Genomic DNA, 25,804 nt, shown 5'->3' with positions numbered 1-25,804 from the left:
CATACTTGAACCTGAAAATGATCTTGTGAAGGGGTTGTGTTTATATTAATATAAGAATGAGTTAGTTGTATTATAATTGTGATTTGATGTGTTAGTGATATCAACTCCTGACCCCGGGGTTAAGAATGTCACAGGTTGGTATCAAAACTACAGGTTTAAGTTCATAATTTAGGTTAGGTATATAGTCGGAAAGGTGTAGAATTGGTGTTTAAAGATGTGAGTCAGCAACTCATATTTAGAGGAGTAAGTTTAAAAGTCTAGTCGAGGGTTCGAAGGCGTAACCCTGACATATATTAAGGAACTTGGAACTGTCCTGATCTTTAGTGTGTCTCCCTTGTGTATATGTTATGGGCATCGGCCATTAGAGGTTACTAGTTATCCCTCTCGCGAGAACGAGTCCGATCATGCGAGATCAGTTAGTATGTTGTGATAGTAGTCAGCGACTGTTATGGGTATTGAATTATGCTGTTAGTGTTGCACTGTTATCATTATTGTTACTTTTATTGTCGCATTTGTTGCTGATTTTGTTAAATTTAGCCACTCATTACAGTCGAACCCCAACTAAATGAGGATAAGAATATTTTATTGCGGCAACATTCTTTTGACATAATCATGTCATGTAATTTGGGAATAATTTTATGTACCTCTTGCTAACATTACTCTTCGTTAAATTGGTGTTCTTCATAGGTTTTCCAATGTTATTAATATATTTATTATTGGAACTACAATATTATTAATTAACGTTCCATTATTCTTCAATTCATTTCCCGTATAAAAAAATTTACTTTATTTATACAGACTTGCCATGTCATCAATTATTTGAGTTATTAGGTATTTGTATGTGTGAATCACAATTTACACCACAATACCCGTTTGTTTGCAAAATATGAAATATGAATAAACATAAAATATATATATATAAGTCAACATCTCATGTTTGATATTTACACGCAAATGTATTTACTCGTCCAATACAAGATTTTGTTATATTTGTTCAAGAAGTACAAGAAACTTGAAGATAAGAATTTTTCTTGCTTGTGGTGATGAATTTTGAATATACGCATCTGGGGTTGGATGCACCGGGGTGTATTTTAGGTGGATCCCGTTTGTTAACCAACAAAGAGTACTGAATGATCCGTTGTAAGTTGGTTTTTTATTTTATTAGCATGTGAGAGAGTCCCTACTTGAACCTAGGACCAAAACTGACGACATTTTTCTCTATCATTGAACCAATTACGAGTATAGCACCTTACCACATTTATAGCAACAGAGGGTTTTTCTGAGTTGCACTCTGATGTATAATGACCCTTCTGATGACATTTGAAACACTAGACATCCCTTCTGCACGACCCACTATGTTTCTTGCCACATAACTTACAATCCACCGTTGTATTGGTTGACTGGGTTGGAGTAGAAGCAACTGAAGTGGTAGTAGGCCTGGCCTGAGAGAATCTCTGTTTTCTGAATCTTTTATTCCTATTTTGGCCAAATCGCCTTTGAAACCTCTGACTGGATCCTCCTTGATCCGTCTCATCGGTAGCACCTTCAGACTTTCTCTTCTTATCACCGTTTTTTTGGCAGCCAACTTATGATCACTTTTGATTACTAGAGCGACCTGAACTATAGAGGGATATGTCTTGAGCTGCAAGGCTACAACTCCACTGCGAATTTCTGGCTTCAATCCCTGCTGGAACCTCTTCGCTTTCGGAGCTTCAGTACTCACATACACATGTACCAATTGGGCCAATTCCGTGAACTTGGCCTCATATTCTGCCACAATTCCAGAAATTCAACCACCAACTGATTTTGCAAACAATCCGGAAAATACTTTTCCAAAAATAATTCTATAAACCTGGTCCAAGAAATAGGACCTTCTTCTTCCAAGACACGAGTGGACTCCCACCAATAATTTGTTTCACCCTTTAGAAAATAACTCGCATAGTCTGATTTAAGATTATCACTTACTTGAGTGAGAGTAAAAGCTTTTTCCATATCCTTTAGCCAAATTCTGGCAGCAACAGGGTCCACCTCGCCCTTAAACTCTGGGGGTTTTACCGACTGAAAGGATTTAAAACTCGCAGTTTGGGTTACCTCCCTTTGCTGAGGTTGCTGCTGAAGCTGCAGCTGCTATTGTTGGATTTGTTGTTGATGCTGTTGTATGAATTGTTGTTGTTGCTGTTGTTGTTGCTGTTGTTGTTGCTGCTGAGCCATTTGATTAGACTGTTGGAGCAACAAATCTAGCAACTCACTCATGACTGGGCCCCAATCAGAATTTCTACTCGAGGAATTAGACGGGATATTCTTCTTGGACGGCATTCTCCTGAAACACAACAAATGGTTTTAGTTTAAAATTTGCCCCAGGTAGCAACATTTTCATGTGTCGAAAATGACCCTGATGTGTGTAGTGACATACAACCACCATTCCAATATAAGGATTCCTCGTTCAATTATAACCATGGCAAGCTACATGCACCACAAAAAGGGTTCATTAAAATAGTTGATTGAGCAAACAACACACATGCGAGAAGAAAAGGAAATGCTTCAAAAACCGTTAAAATTTCAATAACTGTAGGGACTTTAGTTTAAAGTGGCATAAGTTGATATATGCTTAACGACAGGCAGAACTCAGGACAGGGTTGCATCTTTATTCCGTATAATCATATACATGAGTCTGAAGTTTAGACAATCGCAAGTAGTCCAGCCATTATCAACACAAGTATCTGAACTTTTTTCAAAACAAAACTAGTGAAATGTTGGAATAATTAAACTTTTGTTCCGACCCTTTCCGAAAATATTAAGACTTTTACAGCTATGTGAATTTTAGATCCATGCATTCACAATAATTGCACCACAAAATAGGAAAACTACGGCGATCATACAAGATAGATGTAGAGGCAGAGCTTAATAAATTTTTACTTAAGTTAAACAATGGTCCTGACAAAGAAAGAAACCAACACAAAAGTTGAACCAGATGCCGAGTACATACTACATGTTGCAACTCCTCCGGCACCTTCAACGTCTTTTTCGAAGAAACATTCAGCAAATTTACAGCAAAATATGCAATGGCACGAGACATGAACAAAGAATACAGGTTCAAGAATAATTATTAGGAAATCAATACAAAACTAAAATACTGCAATTTTAATTTGAAATATAAGCTTTTTACATCCTGTTTTTATAAAAATGTCAGAGAAAATTTGCTTAAACACATTACCTGCAAATGAGTTTCCGACCTCTGATTGCTATCACTGGTTATCGAACAAGCACCTCAGCTTCCGGTATCAGTGTGTCACGAATAAATGAAAGGTTTTATCACGCAAACATGATATAGCGAGAACCTTCCACACAGATCACTAACAACAATGCTGGTCATGAACGAAACGTTAGCTACTGAAATAAATTTGCTGAAACTATAAAATATTTGAACTTGTATACACCTATAAAAAATTTACTAGCTCCATATGATTTAAGTATACTAAGAATAATAATCAGTGCCAATGATAATTTATTTCGATGGTGTTTTCACTTTTCATCTATATAAATCGCTACATGTAAATCACTTTTCAGTATAATTATTAAATATTATAGATTAGTTATCGGAATTACCTACTTCCTGATTAATGTGATGTCACCAGTATATATTTTAATTGTATAGTAACTGATGAGGGATTTAAAACATTACGACAAATAGCTCATAGAAATCACACATTTCTAATAATATAGACCAAAAAGGAGTTGTTATCCATCTATGTAAAACATATGTCATTGCCATTAAAATCAGTATCAACATTTGTGTCAAAAAGAGGCCCTAAAACCAGAGCTGTGAACTTACCATATTTTTATGATGTCAGAAAGCAGATCTCTATGCTATTTGATTTATAGAATGGCTATCATCCGCGCAGTTTGGTTCATTAGTAAGTCGCTCCACAAGGTGACTTATGCTGGTGTTCTTCGGCAACCACTTCAAACTGATCATTTTCTCCAAAAATCTTGTAACTTCATCCTTTTTACTTTCTAGGTAGAATTCATGAATTAGATTGCTGCAATTAGAAACATTTAGTGAAAGGTTTTGACCTTTCATTTCATCGAGCAATAGCAGAGCATCCGAAAAGTTGTCCATTCTGCAAAACATTCGTACTAACGAAGCATAAACATTTGCATTTATTCTCATACCATAACTTAACATCTTCTTGTGCAACTCAGAAGCCTCGACAAAGTTCTCCTCTTTACATTGTGCATCAAGTAGTACATTGTAAGTGACTTCATCTGGCTCTATCCCACGTGCCACCATTTTCTTAAATAGTGAAAATACCTCGGAAGAGTTTCCCAATTTGTTGTAACCATGCATAAGCGACGTGTATGCAACAATGTCTTGTTGCATTTTCTTTTTCTCCATTTGCAGGAAGAGCTGATATGCAACCTCTATCTTTCCAGCCTTACAGTGCCCATCAATCAAGGTTGTGTATATCACGTGATCAGGTATAATTTTCAGACTTAGCATTTCTTGCACTAATTTAATGGCTTCATCTAACTTGCCTATCTTGCTAAATGAATCTATTAATATGTTGAAAGAAAAATTAGTGGCAAGACCCTTCTGCTTCATTTGGTGTAACAAGTCCATGGCCTTGTCAAATTCATTATTCCTGCAACATCCACCAATAAGTGCATTGTACACAAAACTATGGGGTTGAATTCCCTTTGATGGCATTTTATCAAATAATGTAAAAGCCTCGGTCAGATTCTGTGACTTGCAGTACCCGTCTATCATGGTGGAATATGTTACATTTTCTGGTGCTAATCCCTTCTCAGAGATGCTATCAAATAGTTCTCTGGCTCTGGAAACTTGACCAGACTTGCATAACCCATCGATTAATGAATTATAAATAAATTGGTTGGGTTCAATACCTTCACAGTACATTTCATCAAGAAATTTGAATGCTCTATCTACTTGACCTTGTCTGCAAAACCCTGCCATAATAGAACTGTAAGTGACCAAATCAGGAGAAAACCCCATGCCTTTCAGTTCATTTAAGATGCCAATGGCCTCTTTAAGTTTCCCATATGTTAAAAGACCATTGATGAAGGTAGTGCAAGTTTGCATATCAGGGAGCACCTGCAGTCCAATTATGGTTTTAAATGTGGAAAAAGCTTCCATCAAGTTTCCTGCTTTAAAATGCCCTGTGATTAGAACAGTGCAGGTTGCATTGTTCGGCAGTATGCCATTATCAAGCATGTAGTGGAAAAATCTGTCCGCCTCTGACATGTTCCCAGCCTTGCCATATCCACAGATAAATGCCCCAAAAGTAATAGCATTCGGGGTTAGTCCCTTCTCTACCATTTCAAATACATATGGGCTCGCTTCTTCCATCTTTCCAGCCTTGCAGAAACAGTTTATGACATGATTGTAAGAAAAATTGTCAGGGAGAAATCCGCTTCTCATCATTTCCTCTAACGCCTTTCTTGATTCCAGTGTCCTACCTTCTGCCGCATATCCAGCAATTAGAGTTTTGTAGGTAACAGCATCAGGCTTTAACCCACCTGATATCATTTTTCCCACAAGGGCATAGGCTCCATGATAATTCTTTCGCAGGCATAGCTCACTGATTACTGCATTGTAAGTCGTGGGTGAGGGGAGGAAGTTTCTCTCAGCCATATGATCAAGTAGCTCTAAGGCCCTGGCGACATTATGTTCCTTGCAGTACCCCTTCATCATTAAACAGTAAATTTCAGGATTTAGGTTGCAGCCAATTGAAATCATTTCTCTGTAAATCTCATCTGCTTTCCTCAAATTACCAGCCTTACATACACCAATAAGAAGCATCAAATATGCATTCTGCTTGTTGATGTCGTCCTGTCTTATTTTTATCTCATTTTTATCTCGCCAAACCTCCAGATTAGCTATAATAGGGCAGATGGAATCAGGTTTTTTTAGACCCGGATTAGCTACAATCGGGCAGATGGAATCAGGCTTTTTTAGACCCATAGCTAACATCTCTTCAGACATAAGTTTTGCCTCGTCTAATCTATTCTCTACACACAACTGATTAATAAGCTTACCATAAGTAAAATCATTCAAAACTAGTCCTTTTTCACGCATAACCATTTTCAGCTCAACAGCTTCATTCGTAGCTCCAAGCTGACACATTCCTTCAATCACTGTATTATAAATAAAAGTATTAGGATCACACCCATTCTCACCCATTCGTAAAACTACTTCTCTAGCTCCTCTAAAATCTCCAACTTTACAAAGCGCACCTACCAAATTCGTGTACGTATAAACATCAAACCCTACATTACCCTCCAACATTTCATTATACACCTTCCAAAACAATCTCATCTTATTCTTCTTCAACAAATTCTTCAAAAGATCATTACAACATCGTAAACTAGGCAAACTCCCCTTACGCCTAACTTCCACAAACACGACACAAGCATCTCCCAACTTCCCCATTTTCTTATAACTATCAATCAATATATCAAACACCATAACACCACACCCTCTACAACTAACAAACCACTTATACACACACTCAAAAACCACATAAGCAGATAAATTTTCGATTTTTATCATCTGACTTAAAACCCCGAAAGCCGGGCCAAAAGAACCAGCATTACACAAATTAACAGCTAAAAAAGCAAAAGAATCTAACAATTGAGGCTCAATAATTCTATTTCTTGACCAATGAAAAAAACCATTCAAGCGTTTAAGATCATTAACCTGATAGTACTGATGAAGAACAGTCCAAACAACTTGTGGGCTCAACTTGTATCGAATATATAAAGATGTATCTAACATTGCAGCCCAATTGGGTTGTCTTAAAATTCTTGAAATTTCTTTAGCAGAAACTTGGGTTTCTTGTTTGAGAAAGCTGGAGATTTCTTTAGCTATTGAAGTGGTGCTTTGAGTGTCAACTTGGGTTGTAAAAAGATTGAATTTTGATGAAGATTTGTGTGTGAATGTGTCCATTTTGGTGCCATTTTGATGAGCAAGTGCAAGAAGTCTCCGCATTAGCTTTTGCAGCCTCGTTGAGAAAAGGGTTTAGAACATTAAAAATTTGTTGAATTTTGGTAAAATTGGAATTGTAGAGGGTTCATTGTTTTTCTTATTTTTAGCTAGATATAAATAATTTTGTAATTGTTTATATTTTTCATAAATGGGTTTATAGTCTAGTAGACTAGTTTTTTCTTTATGTGATAGATGTGCGTATATTGTTATTTTAAGCATTATTTAACTTATGTTTTAGAGTAAAATGTAAGAACGGTACAAATTGCGTAAGTTTTGTACCTCTAATTTAAAATAAAAAATGTGTACCTGAAATTATTAGAAGCATGCAATTTGTATATAACCGTTTAATATTTTTAACACCGTTAATAGAAACTTCCTTTTTAATGTAAGATGTGTACATGAGTACTCAAAATGATGCACACCTGAAGTTTGGGAATAGCAAAATGTGTACCTAAACAAATTTGTGGAAAATATTTTATGTCGTATTTCCGTACAAAATTTAATTATATATATATATATATTAAATTAAATAAATAAAAATATACTCCCTCCGTCCCCCTCAATTCTTTATATTAAGGAACGGGAGCTCGACACGTAATGCTCTTATTAAATGTAGTTGTATACTTTTTTTTAATTTTTTTTCTTCTAAATAAAAATATAATGTTCAGACTTTTATAAAAAAAAGAAAATTTTAAAAATAAATTACGGAAGCATACTTTATATTTGCCTTAAAATGCGTGTCAAACATGTGAAAAAAAATATAAAGAAATGAGGAGGACGGAGGTAGTAATATATAATATCTTCAGATAAATATTATGTATGTATATTTTTTTGTTATTTTAAGATTTATTTTTATTTGACCATTATATATATATATGGGTAACACTCCATGAAAACCATCATATATAGAAAATATTGGGGAACCATTATTTTAAAAATATAAAATATATAATTTATTTCATTTCTCATCATATATAGTTACAAATTTTAATTAGCAAGCTAAAAATTGAAGTTACACATTTTTTATTTAAAAAATCATTGAAATTTAATGAAAAAGTTTAAATTGGTTCTAAGTAGAATCATACTTAATAAAAATTATTCCACTGTAGGATCAAATTTAAAATCCATTATTTTTTAAATTTTAATTGTTAAATTTTTTATTATATTCAAATATAATTATTATTCTAGATTAGCATCGAATTATATATTTTTTGAAATAAAATTTTATAATTTGTGATGAGCACGATTCTCCATATAAGATGGTTTCCCATTGAGTAAAGGCATATATATATATATATTTATGGAGTCCACTGTTCCATTGGAGTCCTTGGAGTCCATATATGTTTTGCAAGTAAAATATAGCTTTAAAATATTAAAAAGATATTATTTTTCGAATGATGTTATACAAATTTCACTTTTTTATTGAAAATATTGCAGATTACATCTATTTTACAAGTAAAATATTGCAAAATATATTATTCTAAAAAATATGGCTAGTTTGCAGAACATAAAGTGTTGCAGAACCTTAAATATAATATCAAGTAAAAAGGTGAACTCCATAGAATTTTACATATATATATATATATATTAGTTACATTTATATACAACATTAAAATATCAAGTATAATTTTAAAAATATTTAATATTATTTTTAAAAATAAATGTGCATATATTTTTATAAATATACATGTATTTAGGGAAAAGTAAAGGCCAGCTCGACTCGCTTTTTAGGTAAAACCGAAACTGATATCATAGAACTTCGGTTTTAAAAATCGAAAACCGCAATTCCAACCAAACTTTCGGTTTAGCTTCGATTTCAAAGACCTCAGTTCCGTGTTTATCGGCTCGGTTTCAACTTTAAAACCGGAAAAAATAAAAATTAATATAAATGGTATAAGTTAAGTAAACAAATTTTCATAAAAAATGATTTTATCCTAAGAATTATCGGCTACAATAAAATCGAAAATATTCGTATATTGCTTTAGAATAAGGCGTGGCTATTTACAGGAATCACTGTGACCTGTTCTTCTTTCAAAATTTTAAAATATTCTCTAGTTCTAAAATTTATATAAATTATATATTATAATTTTTTTTATATTAATAATCGGGTTAGTTCATTTTTTACCAATTTTTTGACGATTTTGGCCCAATTCGTTTATACATATATTCATTACAAATATTAATAAATAGTATTAAAAGAGTGCATTTTGAAGTTACGAATTTTTCACTTAAATATGACTTGAATAATAGGAAATTCCCTCTTACTTCAACTTCAGGTACACAACTTGAAAATTTTCAAATCTTTAGGTACACATCTTACATTTCAAAATTAGCCTCCACTAACGGTGTTAAATGAAGTTAACGGTTGTACACAAAATGAACACCTTTTTCTAACTCCGGGTACACATTTTGCTATATTTAAACTACAGGTACACAAGTTACACAATTTAGAAAATTCAAGTACACATCTTGCATTTTACTCTATATTTTATAGAGCTGTCGGTTCATAACGATTTTAATTCAATAGACCATACTTGTAATAGAATGCCCAAACGGCCCATTTATAACTGAATGCCCAAGAGACCCACTTGTAATAAGAGAAACCCTCTCAAATGTTCCTATAAATAAAAAGCGAATGGCTTATTTGTAAAGGGTTGAATTTTTGAATAAAAAGAGAGCTTCTAATTATATTATCCGGATATTTGATAAACTATTCGGGTACATCATTTGGCGCTATAAGGAATTTTACCTTTAAATCCCACAAAACTATGATTGTAGAAGAGATTGATCCGCAAGAGAATGTAGGTACACAACCAAAATGATCAATGGCGGAAATTTCAACTGTTCCTGGGCAATCTGATGACCAGGGGTCATCGAAGCCACCAGTGTTGCAGCCGAAATGCCTGTTCCCTCCTCCCGAGAAGCCTCCACACAATCAGCTTCCAGATCCGACTGATGCGGAGCCTCTATTGAGGAAACGCAAATTCAAGTTGCATCAACGACAACGAGTGAGCACAATAAAGGGTAAATAAGTGGTTGTCGGCCATATGAGCTTGCACCTTGAAAACGTTGAGCGGTTGAAGTCGCAAAAGGAGGAAGAGCTCGAGGATATAGACCGTTCTGATGAGGAGTTTCAATTTTTGGAGAAAGAGGCTTGCATTCTCACGTCCAAACTAGAACACCAGCGACAAATACAATGATTACGCCATGAGCTCCAAAACACATCGATAGAAAATCAGGGGTCGGGGGAATAATATTATGAAGAGTATGCAGATCCCGATTATGAATACGAGTCGCTCACCGAGTCGACCTATTCGCAATCTCGCGACCGCCGACAGCGGATCATCTCATCTGGCAACGCCTCTCAAAGAACTGAATCCACAGATACCATCTCCCATGAAGATTTCATAAAAATGCAGGAGGAAATGGCACAAATGAGGAACTTAATGTGCTCTCAATCGGGGTTCAAATCCGTTGCCGAAAACCCCCTATTGTTGGTACTCGAGAGAGTCTGCATCGATAGAACCCTCAAAACGCCATAACTGGACCATTTTACTGGATCATCCGACCCCCTAGCATTCCTCAATACATTCAGGACACAGCACTACGATGGTACTATAACCTACCTCCTCGCTCCATCGACTCATGGGCAACTCTAAAAAGCAAATTTCAAGCTCACTTCTCCAGTAATTATAAGGGCATCAAAGTAACTGTGTCTCCTATGACTATGCATCAAAAATTAAACGAAAGCTTTCAAATTTTCTTGACTCGCTTCACAAAGGAGATAGCAGAAATTCTCGATCTCATCGAAAAAATGGCGGTAAACTTCTTAACAACGGGTATCGACAAGTACAGTTTCCTACATGGATCTCTAATGTTTTCTTGGTAAACTGAGCAATGGAAAGTGGCGAATATGCATCAACTACTCCGACGTAAACTGAACATGCCCCAAAGACTTCTACCATCTCTTGAACATTGATCAGTTCATCAACATCACTGCGGGGAATGAACTCCTATCACTCATGGATGCATTCTCGGGCTACAATCAGATAAAAATGGCCATGCAAGATTTGGAACAAATTGCTTTCATCACACACATAGGAGTCTTCGGTTACAGAGTCATGCCCTTCGGCCTCATCAACATTGGTGCAATATTTCAACAAATGATGGACACCATTTTTGGTTAGCAGATCGGGAGAAACATGCTAATTTACGTCGATAACATTATCGCTGAATCAAAAAGGGCATCAAATCACATCTGCTACCTCTGAGAAACCTTCAAAAATGCGTGAGCTCATAATTGCGCTTGAACCCGACTAAATGCTCATTTGGATTCACGGCAGGAAAATTCTTGAGATTCCTCGTTACTTAACGAGGGATCGAGGCAGACCCTGCACAAAAAAAAGCAATATTAGAAATGAAGGACTTAAAGTCCATCAAAGAACATGGTGCATCGCTTCTGCGATGATTCATTCTAAGTCATCAAAAAGATATCTTCCTTTTTTCTTGGCAATAAAACCAACCTCAAAATCCTTGAAATTCGAGTGAAATGATGATTATAAAAACAGCTTCGATGAATTGAAAGTTTTTCTTATTAATCTTTCAATCCTCAAACGACCCCAACTGGCGAGCCACTGATGGTTTATTTGTCGGCATCCGACGTAACTATTGCAGCGGTTTTAGTTCGCCAAGACGAGGGAAGAGAGGCATCTATATACTACATTAGTCACTCGCTTCGCGATGCCGAGATCAGATATCTATAGGTCGAAAAGCTTATTTATGCTCTGGTAGTCGTAATTCGAAAGATCTGCCATTACTTTCAGGCAAGAGAAATCCATGTGTTAACAAATCATCTACTCATGTGAATCTTACACAAACCCGACGTGACGGGAAGGCTTGCAGTATGGACAATTGAGCTCAGTCAATTCTTCATCGACAACAAGCCCCGCACTGTAATAAAAGCCCAAATCATGTCGAACTTTGTTGATGAATGCCAGTTCAAAGCCAAGCCCATATCTCTGGATAACGATTCATCAAGATTGTGGTTGTTGCTCGTCGATGGCTCTTCCACAGCTAACTCAGTGGGAGCAGGAGAAATCTTGATTAGCTTAGAGGGCTTCAAAGTCCAACAAGCCCTGAAGTTTAAATTCCCAATCACAAACAACGTAGTAGAATACGAGGCACTAATTGCAGGGTTGAAGCTGACAGCAGAGCTCGAGGCAAAGATCATAGACATATTTGGTTATTCTCATTTAGTGGCCAAATAAATAAGCGGGAATTCAAAACCCATAATGATAAGATGGCATCGTATCTTACGTGAGCACAATATATGCTGAAAAACTTCTCCTAATGGAAGATCTCAAATGTTGACAGAGTTGAAAACCAATGGGATGACGCCTTATCGAAGCTAGCATCCTCCAATATATCCAGCAATCCCAACCCAATATACGTCGATGGGCTGATAATTCTGTAAATCGGCTACCATCGATGAACGAGATATAGACGTGTACTAACTGGTGAACCCTCTTTATAGAATACATCCTAGACAACAAACTACCAGAGTAAAAAGGGTGAAGCCCGATCCATCATGTTCAAAGCAAAAAATTACTGTGTTATTGGCACTACGCAATTTTGACGTGCATTATCAGAACCCTTGCTACAATTCTTGAGTCGTGACGAGGTTCAAATAGCGATCATCAAGATATACACGGGCATATATGGCAAACATCTAGAAGGAATAAACTTGGAATTCAAAATCATTCGACAAGGGCTATATTGACCAATAATGCGTAAAGACTATGAAGAATATATAAGAAAATGTATAGCATGCCAATTACATGGAAAGGTCAATCATCAGCCCACGACCCAATTTACCTCGATCCTCGCCCCATGTCATTTCTTGCAGTGGGGGATTAGGGATGCCAAATTAATTCGATCCGATGAATACCGATTCGAAACGCGAAATTTTGGATAAATCGAACCTGAATTTTTGGATTTGGATTTCAACGATACCGAACTGATACCCGATCCGAAACCCGATGAAAACTCGACACATATATAATGTATTATATATAATATTCTATATGTAAGACATATAATTTATATATTTTTATTGTATTATTTGAGTAGCATTAGATTAATATCAAGATTTTTGACACTTATATAGTGAATTTAAATATTTACTATTTCAATATTAACTTTTATTTTTTAAGTTATACTTTTTATATATTTATTTATAAAATTCATTTGTGATTGAATACTAAATTTTATGTTTTTGACGTATCTAATATTGTAATCACCTTGCCAACCCATGTAGTATAATGAGTTTGAATACTTATTAATTAATGTATTTTAGTTTTAGGTATTATATAAATGTAATTAATGGTGTTTGCATGTATAAATATTTTATTTGACTAAATTATTCGTAATTTGGACTAAAACATTATAGTGTTGTCTCTAGGGCACAAACACTAACAATCCAGAGTTCGAATAACGAACGCTTACAATCTTCACACGTTTATGTCGTGTATCGGAATATAAAAAAATTAAGGGAAGGAATTATATTCCTTTCACAGCACAAAGCAACAAAGGCAATCAGTTGGGCAACAAAGTTTGAAGCTAACTGACCAATACCACACCCAATAGCCTCGAACACCACCAAGAAAAAATGGTGCATCGGAAAACGAAGGCCATACTCAAACAAAATCAAGGGGATCCCTATTGGGTTTTGAGGCATAAAATGCAGCAGAAATAATATTTAAAACTGTAAAAACCAGAAAAATTGAAACTCATCGCAGGATCCATGCGAAAAGACAATATTTAATTCGTGGTTAAGATATTTATCTTAAGAAGCTTTATGATTTCGGTTGTCTAATGGAGGTCCAATATTTCAAAAATCACCACGTATCCCGTTGTGAAACAATCTACGCCTTGAAGGTATCTACACGAATAATCGAACGAAAGATGAGTGTGTACTAGCACTCGTAAATCAAAAACTGCCCTCTCTCTCTCTCTCTCAAGCTGCTAGGATTTGTGTTTTATTTTATAAAAACGTAAAACCCTAGTTGAGGCTTAATAAGATATTATATATGTAAGAGAAAAATACTTCTAATCCTAAACTAATTTAGAGTCTTAATAAATCCGAAAATCCTAGTTATTATTAATTAAGTATTACTTAATCATCGAATAACTCAATTTCGGATTTAATAATAAATTCAAATTTCTTATATATTTAATTAATTAAGTCTTACTTAATTAATAACAAATAATTTACAATTATTTACAATTAATTTAAATCTGAATTTAAATTAAATAATCCTTCAATCATTCTTTGTGTGACCCTTTAGGTTATTATTACGTTGGTAACAATTTTAAATTAAACTCAAGGCAACAATTTTAAATTATTACGTTGGCAACAATTTTCTTCATTTTACCCATGTAATTATTATTACTTGGGTAGTAATAATGCATTACTAGATGTCGCTCATTGTTTACGATTATAAATTAGATTTAAAATTGTTGCCAACGTAATAATAACCTAAAGGGTCACACAAAGAATGATTGAAGAATTATTTAATTTAAATTCAGATTTAAATTAATAACAAATTATTTAAATTATTTACAATTAATTTAAATCTGAATTTAAATTAAATAATCCTTGAATCATTCTTTATGTGACCCTTTAGGTTATTATTACGTTGACAACAATTTTAAATCTAATTTATAATCGTAAACAATGAGCGACATCTAGTAATACATTATTGCTACCCAGGTAATAATAATTAAATCGGTGATAGATTAAACCTTTCGTGAATAATATACAATGCAATATAATCCCTTAAACCATATATTATAAATTAAACTCAAGGCATGTTATGTGTCATCATCTTCATGATTTAATCCAGGATTTCTTGATTAATGAGTAGACTATCATTACGAATCAATATTTGAGCGCGGCGCCACACATTTCGTAGTCTAACTCACACAAGAGGCCAATAATATCACTCCAAAAATAGGAGGGTTAAATCCTTTCTAGATCATTCATATTTCTCATACGATTATTCCTAATATACCTGAAGTCTACTTTTATCATTACCCGGTCAAAGTTAACTTTCTATATAATCAAAGTATATTAATCATCGTATAGATATATAATAATTTTAAGTCTAAGGATAATTACATCATTATCACTGTGAGAATTAATTATGATACAACAGACATGTAAAATCTTACATTGGGTCTATCCAGCACCATGTATATTTACATATGTCTGTATTTTCAACTTTAATATCACTATACCTATGATAAATGAGATGTGATCATCAGTCAATAAACACGCTAGTCTTAATGTATTATTATTGTCCCTTAATAATAAAACTCGACCAGGGATATTTAAGAATATCTATATTGTTCTCATAATCTCAATTCTAAGTCACGTACTTAGAGATATAAAATACATATCATATTACAAGGACATTTATTAATCTAATATTTATATCGCAGTAAATTAAGACATAATAAATAATAAAAAGAATAATCGATGAAACATAAATATTAATAATCCAAATGTCATAAACAAAACATAATAGTGTTGTCTGTAGGGCACAAACACTAACAATCCCATGCATTCCATTCTCTTACATCATCGAAACACGGTCATCTGGCCCTGTTGTTGAAATCTACCTAAAGCCTCAACTTCCCCCGAGGGATGGCTTTATTTTCATAGTGACTGTTGTAATCAAGGTTCGGCTTCTCAACAAACTCTTTATGGCCAAAACACATACTCTCCTCCACTACATGACTATGCAACTCCAGTGTGCGAGGATTCAAAGGCGGATGAGCCACATGACATTCAGGAATACTGGATAAAAATTGATCCTCATTCAAAAATTAAAGAAGCCACACTGATCTGGATCAGAGATCTCTAAACCATTAAGATTAATCGACAACTCTTCATCCTCGTCATCAAGAGGTCTCTTTTCAGGATTACAGTTAGAGATAGTTTGTAAAGACGATGACGACTAACAATAGCCATTAGACCAACCAACAAACTCAAGCCAAAAACAGGAAAAAGACACATGTAAATTACACTAAACAAGAACTACATAAAGGGGAAAAACAACTACAAAGACCGAAACTTTAAAAATGAACAAAAAAATCAAAGATGGGGACTTACAGTAGCAAGGAGAACAAAAGCTGGGATTGTGAAATAAAAGTTCGAGCATCAGCGCTCCTTTTGTAAAAAAATAAGGAAGCCAAACGGTTGCAAGAAGCTATCCAATAAAATCAAAAAACAAAAAAGATATGGGAGAGAGAAAGGCAGAAATATATACACTTAAAAGCCCACACGTGTGTAAACAACATGTGACACACCTTCGGTCGGTTTTATTTCCAGTTAAGGTTACTAACCTCTATTTTTATTTTTTACTTTATTCTTTTCTCTCTTGTATTTTTTTTACTCTTTTTTCTCGTATCTCTTCCAGGAATTAAAACCCAAAAAGCTAATCTAAAGATATAGATGTTTACTGACGGGGGACAAATATTGGCCCACGAACAGTAGGATTCTCAACAATTGTAATTCAATAGAGCATACTTGTAATAGAAAGCCTAAAAGGCCCATTTATAATAGAAAGCCCAAAATGTCCACTTGTAATAAGAGAAACCTTCTCAAAGATTTCATACAAATAAAAAGCAAATGGCTCATTTGTAAAGGGTTGGATTATTGAATAAAAAGAGAGCTTCTTAATATATTATCCGGATATTTGATAAACTATTCGAGTACATCAAGAGCACGGTTGGATAGCTCAAGTGGTTAAAAGTTTATACTTTGTTGTTTCAGGTTTTGGGTTCGACCCTCGCTCATACCGAAAATTTCTTAGAATAGATACTCATTTTTAAGGTTATAAGCCATATTTGTCAAAAAAAAACTTATGTTCTATAGAGCACAGTTATATAGCGAGTGGTTAAGAGTTTGTCTCGGTTTCGATCATCGCTCATTCTGAGAATTTCTTAAAACAAATATTCATTTATAAAACTATAAGTCATATTTGGCAAAAAAAAAACTTATGTTTTGTTGTAATATACTAGCTTTAATATTTTAGAAGGGGCTACTAAATCTGAGAGGGAAAGAATGATAATCGGAGGGAGATAGAGAGCATATTTGTAAGATGCTTGGTGTACAATTTTCATTCACCAAGGCCATGTATTTGTAGCCAAGTTGAAGAACAAAAACATTAAATGCATTATCAAAATTTCTACTCCTAAGACTAGCTTTACTATTTTACCATTGACTTAAAAATTACAATCAATTATGACACTCCCCTTTGATTATCATTTAACATGGATCATAGATTGCCTCGTTAAAACCTTGTTCAAAGAAAAACCCAGTGGGATAAAAACTTTGACGAAGGAAAAATAGTACAAACTCCCCTGGAAAACTAATCATTCTCTGAATTTTGTTGTAACAAATCCTTGAGTCGACGCATTCAATGTTATGTCGTAACTTCCCAAATGTTGAATTTGGTAATGATTTCGTGAATAAATCAGCAAGGTTGTCACATGACCGAATTTGTTGAACATCAATTTCACCATTCTTTTGAAGCTCATGAGTGTAGAAGAATTTTGGTGAAATGTGTTTTGTCCTGTCTCCTTTGATATATCCTTCTTTGAGTTGATCAATGCATGTAGTGTTATCCTCAAACATAATGGTAGGACTTCTAGTGATGTCTGGTAATCCACATGATTCCCGAATATTCTTGATGATAGATCGCAACCAAACACATTCTCTACTGGCTTCATGAATTGCAATGAGTTCTTAGTGATCTGTTGAGGTTGCCACTGTAGTTTGCTTCATGGATTTCCAGGAAATGGTTGTACCGTAATATGTAAATACATATCCAGCTTGTGATTTACCAAAATGAGGATCTGACAAATATCCAGCGTCTGCATATCCAATCAACTGAGATGTTGATTTTTTCGGGAAGAATAATCCAAAGTCTGTTGTTCCACGAAGATAACGAAATATATGTTTGATCCCATTTCAATGTCTGTACATCGGAGCAGAGCTAAATCTAGCCAATAAATTCATAACAAATGCAATATATGGCCTTGTATTATTTGCAAGATACATAAGTGCACCAATTGCACCTAGATATGGGATTTCAGGACCAAGAACCTCTTCATCGTCTTCTCGTGGTCGAAATGGATCTTTATCAGGCTCTAAAGATCTAATCACCATTGGAGTAGTTAATGGATGAGATTTATCCATGTAAAATCTGTTCAAAACCTTTTCTGTATATGTGGATTGGTGGAGGAAAATTCATGTTGACAAGTGCTCGACTTGTATCCCAAGAAAATATTTTGTCCTTCCAAGATCTTTCATTTCAAACTCTGTTTTTAAGTATATGACAGCATTATTAACCTCCGTAGTTGTTCCTACAAGATTTAAATCATCCACATATACAGCAATAATCACAAAACCAGATTGTGATTTTTTGATAAAAATACATGGAGAAATTTGGTTACTAATATACCCATTCTTTTGTAAATAACGACTTAGTCTGTTATACCACATACGACCAGATTATTTCAGCCCATACAATGATCGTTGAAGTTTAATGGAGTATATATGATGAGGTTTCTTGAACTCATCCATTTTTAACCCTTCTGGGATTTTCATAAAAATTTCACTATCAAGTGAACCATATAGGTATGCAGTAACGACGTCCATAAGACGTGTTTCCAATTTTTCTTTAGATGCCATGCCTAATATAAAACGAAAAGTAATTCCATCCATCACTGGTGAGTATGTCTCTTGATAATCAATTCAAGGCCTTTGAGAAAACCCATGTGCTATAAGTCGGGCTTTATATCTCATAATTTCATTCTTTTCATTTCGTTTTCTTATGAATACCCATTTATTCCCAACAGGGTTCACACCGATTGGTGTTTGGACAACATGTCAAAATACTTCTCTTTTAGGCAATGAATTTATTCTGTTTGGATTGCGTCTTTCCATTTTGGCCAGTCTTTTCTTCGACGACATTCATCCACACTTTGTGGTTCAGGATCAAAATTTATGTCTACATCCAATGCTGCGGAATACATAAATACATCATCGATTATGGCTTTACTGTGATCCCATAATTTCATATCATGCACATAATTTATTGAAATTTCGTGATTGTTTAACCTCGTATCTTCAGGGACTGGAATCTCTTAAGGAGATGATACCACTTCAGGGGTATTTGCTTCTTCTGGAGAATGTGCCACTTCAGGGGCAATTTTCTTTATTTTTCTTTTTTGTGGTGCAACATCTTTTGCACCGACCGGTCTACCACGCTTCAGGCGTGGCTTTGATTCTGTAACCAATTCTTTTGTATCTAATTTTTGAATTGGTATATCTATTCTAGCTGGAGTATTTACTACAAGTATATGAGATTTAGTTATATTTCTGGAATCGTTAAATGCGTCAGGCATTTGGTTTGCGATATTTTACATATGAATAATTCTTTTAACTTCAAGTTCGCATTGACCGGTACGTGGATCTAGAAAATATAATCCTGATGTATTCCATGTTATGTCAGGATTGACTTTATTTGAATGTTTATCTCCCCCTAAGGGAGGAAACATAGACTCGTCAAAATGACAATCTGCATATCTTGCGGTAAATAAGTCTCCGGTTAGAGGCTCCAGATATCTAATTATAGATGTGGAATCAAAACCAATGTAGATACCCACTCTTCTTTGAGCTCCCATCTTCGATCTTTGTGGTGGAGCAATCGGTACATATACAGCACTTCCGAAAATTTTGAAGTGAGAAATATTAGGAACTTGACCAAGTACCAGTTGTAGCGGAGAATGTTGGTTGTAGGAAGTTGGTCTAATCCTAATAATATTAGCAGCATGAAGTATTGTGTGACACCAAATAGATATAGGTAATTTTGCTTTCAACAACAGCGGTCTTGCAATAAGTTGGAATCATTTGATAAAGGACTCGGCTAACCCATTTTGTGTATGTACATGAGGAACTGGGTGTTCAACTGAGATTCCTACAGACATGCAATAGTCGACAAAAGTTGCAGATGTGAATTCGTCGGCATTATCTAAACGAATTGACTTAATGCAATGATCTGGGAATTGAGCTCGTAATTTGATTATTTGGGCAAGTAATTTTGCAAAAACATCATTACGAGTCGAGAGAAGACAAACATGAGACCATCTAGTTGAGGCATCGATTGATATCATGAAGTACCTAAATGGGCCAGATGATGGGTGTATAGGTCCACATATGTCGTCTTGGATCCTTTCTAGAAAAGTTGGGTTTTCAAGCTGAACTTTAGTAAGGGATGGTCGGGTAATCAATTTTCCTAAAGAACATGATGAACATGGAAGGTCATTGTTGGAAAGAACTTTAAAATCTTTAAGAGGATGACCAGTAGAATTCTCTATAATACGACGCATCATAGAGACGCCAGGATGACCTAATCTTTCATGCCAAAGTGTAAAAGATTTTGGATCTATGAGTTTGGAAGCAATGACATTGTGTGACTCAATAATTCTAATTTTCAGCATATATAATCTTGAGGAAAGTGAGTGAAACTTTTCTAAGATTTTCTTGTTTTTAGAATTAGCGGAAGTAATAAGAAGATATTCTCTATCAGCCTCAGAGGTAGTTTCGATGTGAAAATCATTGAGTCGGATATCTTTAAAACTAAGAAGATTTCTAGTAGACTTACTTGAATATAATGCATTTGGAATGTGTATGTGAGTACCATTAGGGAGGATAAAACTAGCTTTTCCAAAACTTTCGATTATATTAGATATGCCAAAAATTGTTCCGACTTGAGCTTCGGTTTTGGTTATTTGGGTAAAATATTTTCGGTCCTGTAGAATCGTATGAGTTGTACCACAATCAGCAATGCATATATCTTCAGAATCTATTCTGTATATAATTAAGAAACATAATTTATTTGATAAGAACAAAACACACTACATAGTTCAAATAATATAAAGCACACAATACACACTACTATAGTAATTATATGAAACTAATCTTCAGCCTCCCATATGGGAGTTTCGTTAGGTTCATTCAGACCATTAATGCTTAATCCTCCAGTTGTGATTCTCGGGAAATCATCTATGTTATTGTTGGCGAAATTTATTTCTACCATTTTCTCTTTTGATTTTTGTGAAGATTGGTATAGCTTAACAAGATGATCTGGGGCATGACAATTACGTGTCCAGTGCCCATCCATGCCGCACCTATAGCAAACATTTTCAGTTTTTCCTCCTCGTGGTGCCTTTCTTTTACTCTGTGATTCAGATTGCCACTTCCGGTGACCAGAGTTGTTATATGGACGAAAATGCCCGTGGCTCCGACCTCGTCCACGGTACCGCCCTTGGCCCCGTCCACCTCTATACCCTTTTCCACGTACATTCTGCTGGAATGACATGTTATTTACTTCGGGTAATGGGGCAGATGCTGTTGGACGGGATTGATGATTCTTAATCACCAATTCATGATTCTGTTCAGCAACGAGGAGAGTTGATAGAAGATCCCTGAACTTAGTAAATTTGTGATCCCTGTACATCTCTGCTAAGTTGATATTGTTGGGGTGAAAAGTTGATAGTGTTTTATCGATTTTTCTTTTTTCCGTAACTTTCTCACCACACATAATAAGCCTAGAACTTATTTTGAACAAAGCAGAGCTATATCTCGGACACTCTTAAAACCCTGAAGTCTTAAATTAACCCAATCATTTTCAGCTGCAGGTAGATAAACTAGTTTCAGGTGATCGAACATATCCTTTAGATTTTCCCATAAAATAAAAGGATCCTCGACTTCTAAGTACTCAGATTTTAAATCTTCATGCATGTGGTGTCGGAGAAAAATTATAGAGGTAAAGTTTTCTTCGGCTGTGGATTTATTTTCTGCCTTTATTGTATCGCTTAATTTTTTTGAACCCAAGTGCAACTTTACATCTTGTACCCATGATAAATAATTATCGCCAGAAATTTCCAAGGCAACGAACGACAAGTTTGTAATATTTGTCATACTAAATCTGAATTAACATGAAAATTATTAAATTTTAATTCATCAATGTAAATATTACATAAAATCCTAGTTAATCGGGTGCGTTAACAAGTACGCAATAATCAATGTATATATCATTATTATCGTTGATATTATAAACAGATCTATATATAAAATAACAAATGGATTTTCACCCGCCATACGGACGTCTGCGTATGCAGGTTATCTCCGACCAATAATAAATTAAAGTAGACAATCCTGCATAAGTTAATTAGGGGCAAAAAAAATTATTATCCGATAAGTATGCAATTTATAAATTAAGGTTCCCACTATACTTCGGTATTACCCAAAATTAAATGGTACCGTAAAATAATTTTAATAGGCGGTGCTCCGGCCATATATATTTAAATTATTAGTAGAGGGTGTAACCACGTCTACTCCGATTATATATATTTGAATTATATGTAGAGGGTGTAACCACGTCTACTTATATATATGTATATTTAAATTAAAATTATACATTCTCAGTTTCGGCAGGGCTTCGTGCTGATAACATGTTGTAATATACTAGTTTTAATATTTTAGAAGGGGCTACTAAATCTGAGAGGGAAAGAATGATAATCGGAGGGAGATAGAGAGTATATTTGTAAGATGCTTGGTGCAAATTTTTCATTCACCAAGGCCATGTATTTATAGCCAAGTTGAAGAATAAAAACATTAAATGCATTATCAAAATTTCTACTTCTAAGACTAGTTTTACTATTTTACCATTAACTTAAAAATTACAATCAATTATAACATGTTTTATATTTTTTTGTCACATATATCCTATAATCATTTAAGAACTTTAAGATTAGAGAAGAAATGCTGCACGCCACAGATGTTTTCCCAAATACTGAGCTGTTAGTAATTTTTTTAATTATAATATGGGACACTGCTTGCATAAATATGTGTCATAAATTAAAATTTGTCATGTATTATGTCACGTCATTTAATAAATATTTGGGAAATTTATTTGGGGTATCCAGTGTTGCTCATTAAAGAATTATTTTATTATTGGTTTAAAATCTCTCTTTTGTCATATTAAAATAATGTTTTAAGTATAAATTTTGTTTAAGATTTTGTTAATCTATTTTAGTTGAATTTATTACTCCCTCCGCCCCATATTATTTAAACCCGTCAAATTCTCACGATTTTTTAAGAAACTCCTACTTTACTGGCATGAATTCATAAACCAGCCACACAAAATCGAACTAGCGAATGACATGTAAGCATATTTTATAGAATGTGGCCGTAAAATTCTTAAACATATTTTAAGAAAAAGGTTTAAGGCCTCGAAAAAAAAAAGGTTAAAGCTATCATGTAATGCCCTAATGCCCATGGATAATGAAGAAGTGTTTGGGAGTTGCCTGAGCCTCAGGCATCAAAATTCAAGAGTCCAGACCCAGTAAAATGGAATGATCCACGATTCTCCTAACAGATAACCCGGCCCAATCTAGTTCTACCAATTTTTCACATTTTGTTTATGTTACAAGATTAGCCTTGATATGTGGCTGGGCCATTCCCCGGGATCAAATAATTTAAATTATTTATTTTTTAATGTACAAATGCTTGCTGGACCAAGTACAATGCTGATTGCTGCACAACGAAAACGAACCATCAATAATCAAACCATACTATTTAAGTTTCAATGTAGCTGATAATGGAACCCATCCTTCTTTTTTGCTCGATTATTATTGTTAATACTTTAAAATCTCAACATGTTAGAGAATGACCATTTACAGGATCTTATATTATTCTAACACTCTCCCTCACTCGAGAGCCCATTTATGGGTCGAAGAGTGGATCACGGGCGTCAATCTTTGGGATATAAATTTGCCTTTAGTGTCCACATTAAATTGTGAGAATGTTGGGGTGGCTGTGAATCGAACTTTAGTTCTCCCGCCAACCTAGACTCTAATACCATGTTGAGTAACCAGTTACTTTAAAATCTCAAGGTGTTAGAGAATGGCCATTTTCAGGATCTTATATTATTCTAACAATTACATACATAACACTGTTGTAAAAATCAGATTTACTGGTAAAGATACAGTCCAAATATTAATAGTTCAATAGAGAGTAAGAGGTTTTATTCATTTCAGATTTTAAAGGATTGTTAATAGTCTATAATTTTTTAAAAAAATTGTTGATTTTAATTCTTCGTGTATTTTGATGGAGTTGATCCAAAATCTTATAGAGTCTTGCAGATTTTGTGGAATTTTTTAGAAAATCATCAAAATCTCATGTATTTTGAAGAGATTTCAAAATATTAAAAATATACAGTATTGGCAAATCCATCAAAATACACAACTTTTTTAAATAAAAGAAAATCTATGGACTTTTGAATACTATCAGATTTTGAAAGATTTTTTAAAATCCAAATTGAATACCACCAAATTTTGATAGACCTTTTAAAATCTAAATTGAATACACTCAGATTTTAAAAGACTTATTTCAATCTTTATTGAATATCTTCTAATTTTAAAAGATTAATTAAAATTCAAATTAAATACCTCACGATTGTTAAAATCCATAAAAATCCTTCAATCCCTACGAAACACTGCTCGAAGACTCATGACTATTTATTTGCACTTGTTACTCGTGTACCCACAAGATCATTGTTACCGAGAGACTTCTATTTGTCATTATATAAATACATTATTATTTTATAGGCTACCAATGCATCCCGCTGGGGAAGAATTATATTTTAATTTTTAGTAATTATAAATAGTTTCTGATAACTATTATATTACTTGTTACAAATCGAATAATACGCTGAACTAATCATCTAAAAATTGTCCCGCATGACTCGGGTTAGACCGGTTGTGAGTTGATTTTAAAATTTTATAAAGAGTAGCATTTGATTTGATATAGATTTGACTTCTAAACCGAACCAAATCAGATCACAATCACCACTAAGAAAATGATTCGATTAATCCTCAATTAATCGGTAAAGTGTGTATAAGTGTTAAAAGCATTTTTAATCGGGTACACGGATGTACCTTCAGAAAATAGGATCGAAGATACACAAAGACATCCGCTGAAACATAAGCACAACTGCACAAGTTTATAGCAACCCATCGTTAATTACCACAACTACCACATTTTAAAGTCCTCACAAGTGAATTGCATTGTTTCGGAGTATCATAACACTTTTAATTTCGACATATTATCACGAAAATGAGATGAAAACAAAATGACGGTGTTCAATCACACACACAAACGTGCTAAACGATTGAGAAAAAAAAAGTGACACATTCCCTACATAATAAGTACAGAAGGCTTAAAGTCATTGCAAATTGCAACAGGAGTCAAAGTAAAGCTTAGCTTAGCTTATGTAAGAGGCATCATGATGATTACTGAAAGATAGAAAAACTTAAACAAACTTGTTTAATCTTTTTCTTTCCGAGAAGGATTGATTACTTGTTAGGAAGAACATTAGCATCATTAGCTGTTTGATCTCATTATTAATATTCTCTTTTTTTTTCTATCTCTTGGTCCACTTGCTTGCTTGTAGTGTCATTCATAATCTTCACTCATAATCATAAGCATTTAACTTCTAAAGTGGATTATTGAGTTTTACCTCTCAACTTTTTGCAGTTAATTAGCCATGCATTGTACTTGGGTTAAAGTTTTGCATAGTTTTTTAATGGTAACGTTCGAATGCGCACCCATAATAGCTTACAAATCACGTGAATAGGTAAATCGCACTTAAGTGCCGAATC

General features: G+C 34.2%; 2 protein-coding genes across 7 annotated transcripts; both read right to left on the bottom strand.

Annotated features, from left to right (window-relative positions):
- Positions 1 to 889: 889 nt before the first annotated feature.
- LOC141717648 (uncharacterized) lies at positions 890 to 7,062 on the bottom strand. Of its 6 annotated transcripts, none has more exons than XM_074519809.1 (4): positions 3,833 to 7,062; positions 3,215 to 3,365; positions 2,987 to 3,019; positions 890 to 2,463 (listed from the first exon to the last, which is right to left on the bottom strand). In XM_074519809.1, exon 1 carries the CDS (start codon positions 7,007 to 7,009, stop codon positions 3,863 to 3,865), a length of 3,147 nt encoding a protein of 1,048 aa, XP_074375910.1. In that variant the 5' UTR covers positions 7,010 to 7,062; the 3' UTR covers positions 890 to 2,463; positions 2,987 to 3,019; positions 3,215 to 3,365; positions 3,833 to 3,862. The 6 variants fall into 6 exon arrangements, with proteins under 6 accessions (XP_074375910.1, XP_074375911.1, XP_074375907.1 ...); XM_074519810.1 differs by having other exon boundaries at positions 890 to 2,320; XM_074519806.1 differs by having other exon boundaries at positions 2,987 to 3,365.
- A 13,992-nt stretch (positions 7,063 to 21,054) lies between these two features.
- LOC141718262 (uncharacterized) lies at positions 21,055 to 21,597 on the bottom strand. The gene has a single exon (XM_074520645.1). The coding sequence runs from the start codon at positions 21,595 to 21,597 to the stop codon at positions 21,055 to 21,057; it is 543 nt and encodes a 180-aa protein (XP_074376746.1).
- Between the last annotated feature and the right edge of the window lie 4,207 nt (positions 21,598 to 25,804).

The sequence above is a fragment of the Apium graveolens genome, chromosome 4 (assembly GCF_009905375.1).
Source record: "Apium graveolens cultivar Ventura chromosome 4, ASM990537v1, whole genome shotgun sequence".
Lineage (NCBI taxonomy): Eukaryota > Viridiplantae > Streptophyta > Magnoliopsida > Apiales > Apiaceae > Apium > Apium graveolens.
The sequence above is the reverse complement of the archived record's forward strand: the minus strand, read 5'-3'. Positions and strand labels throughout refer to the sequence as shown.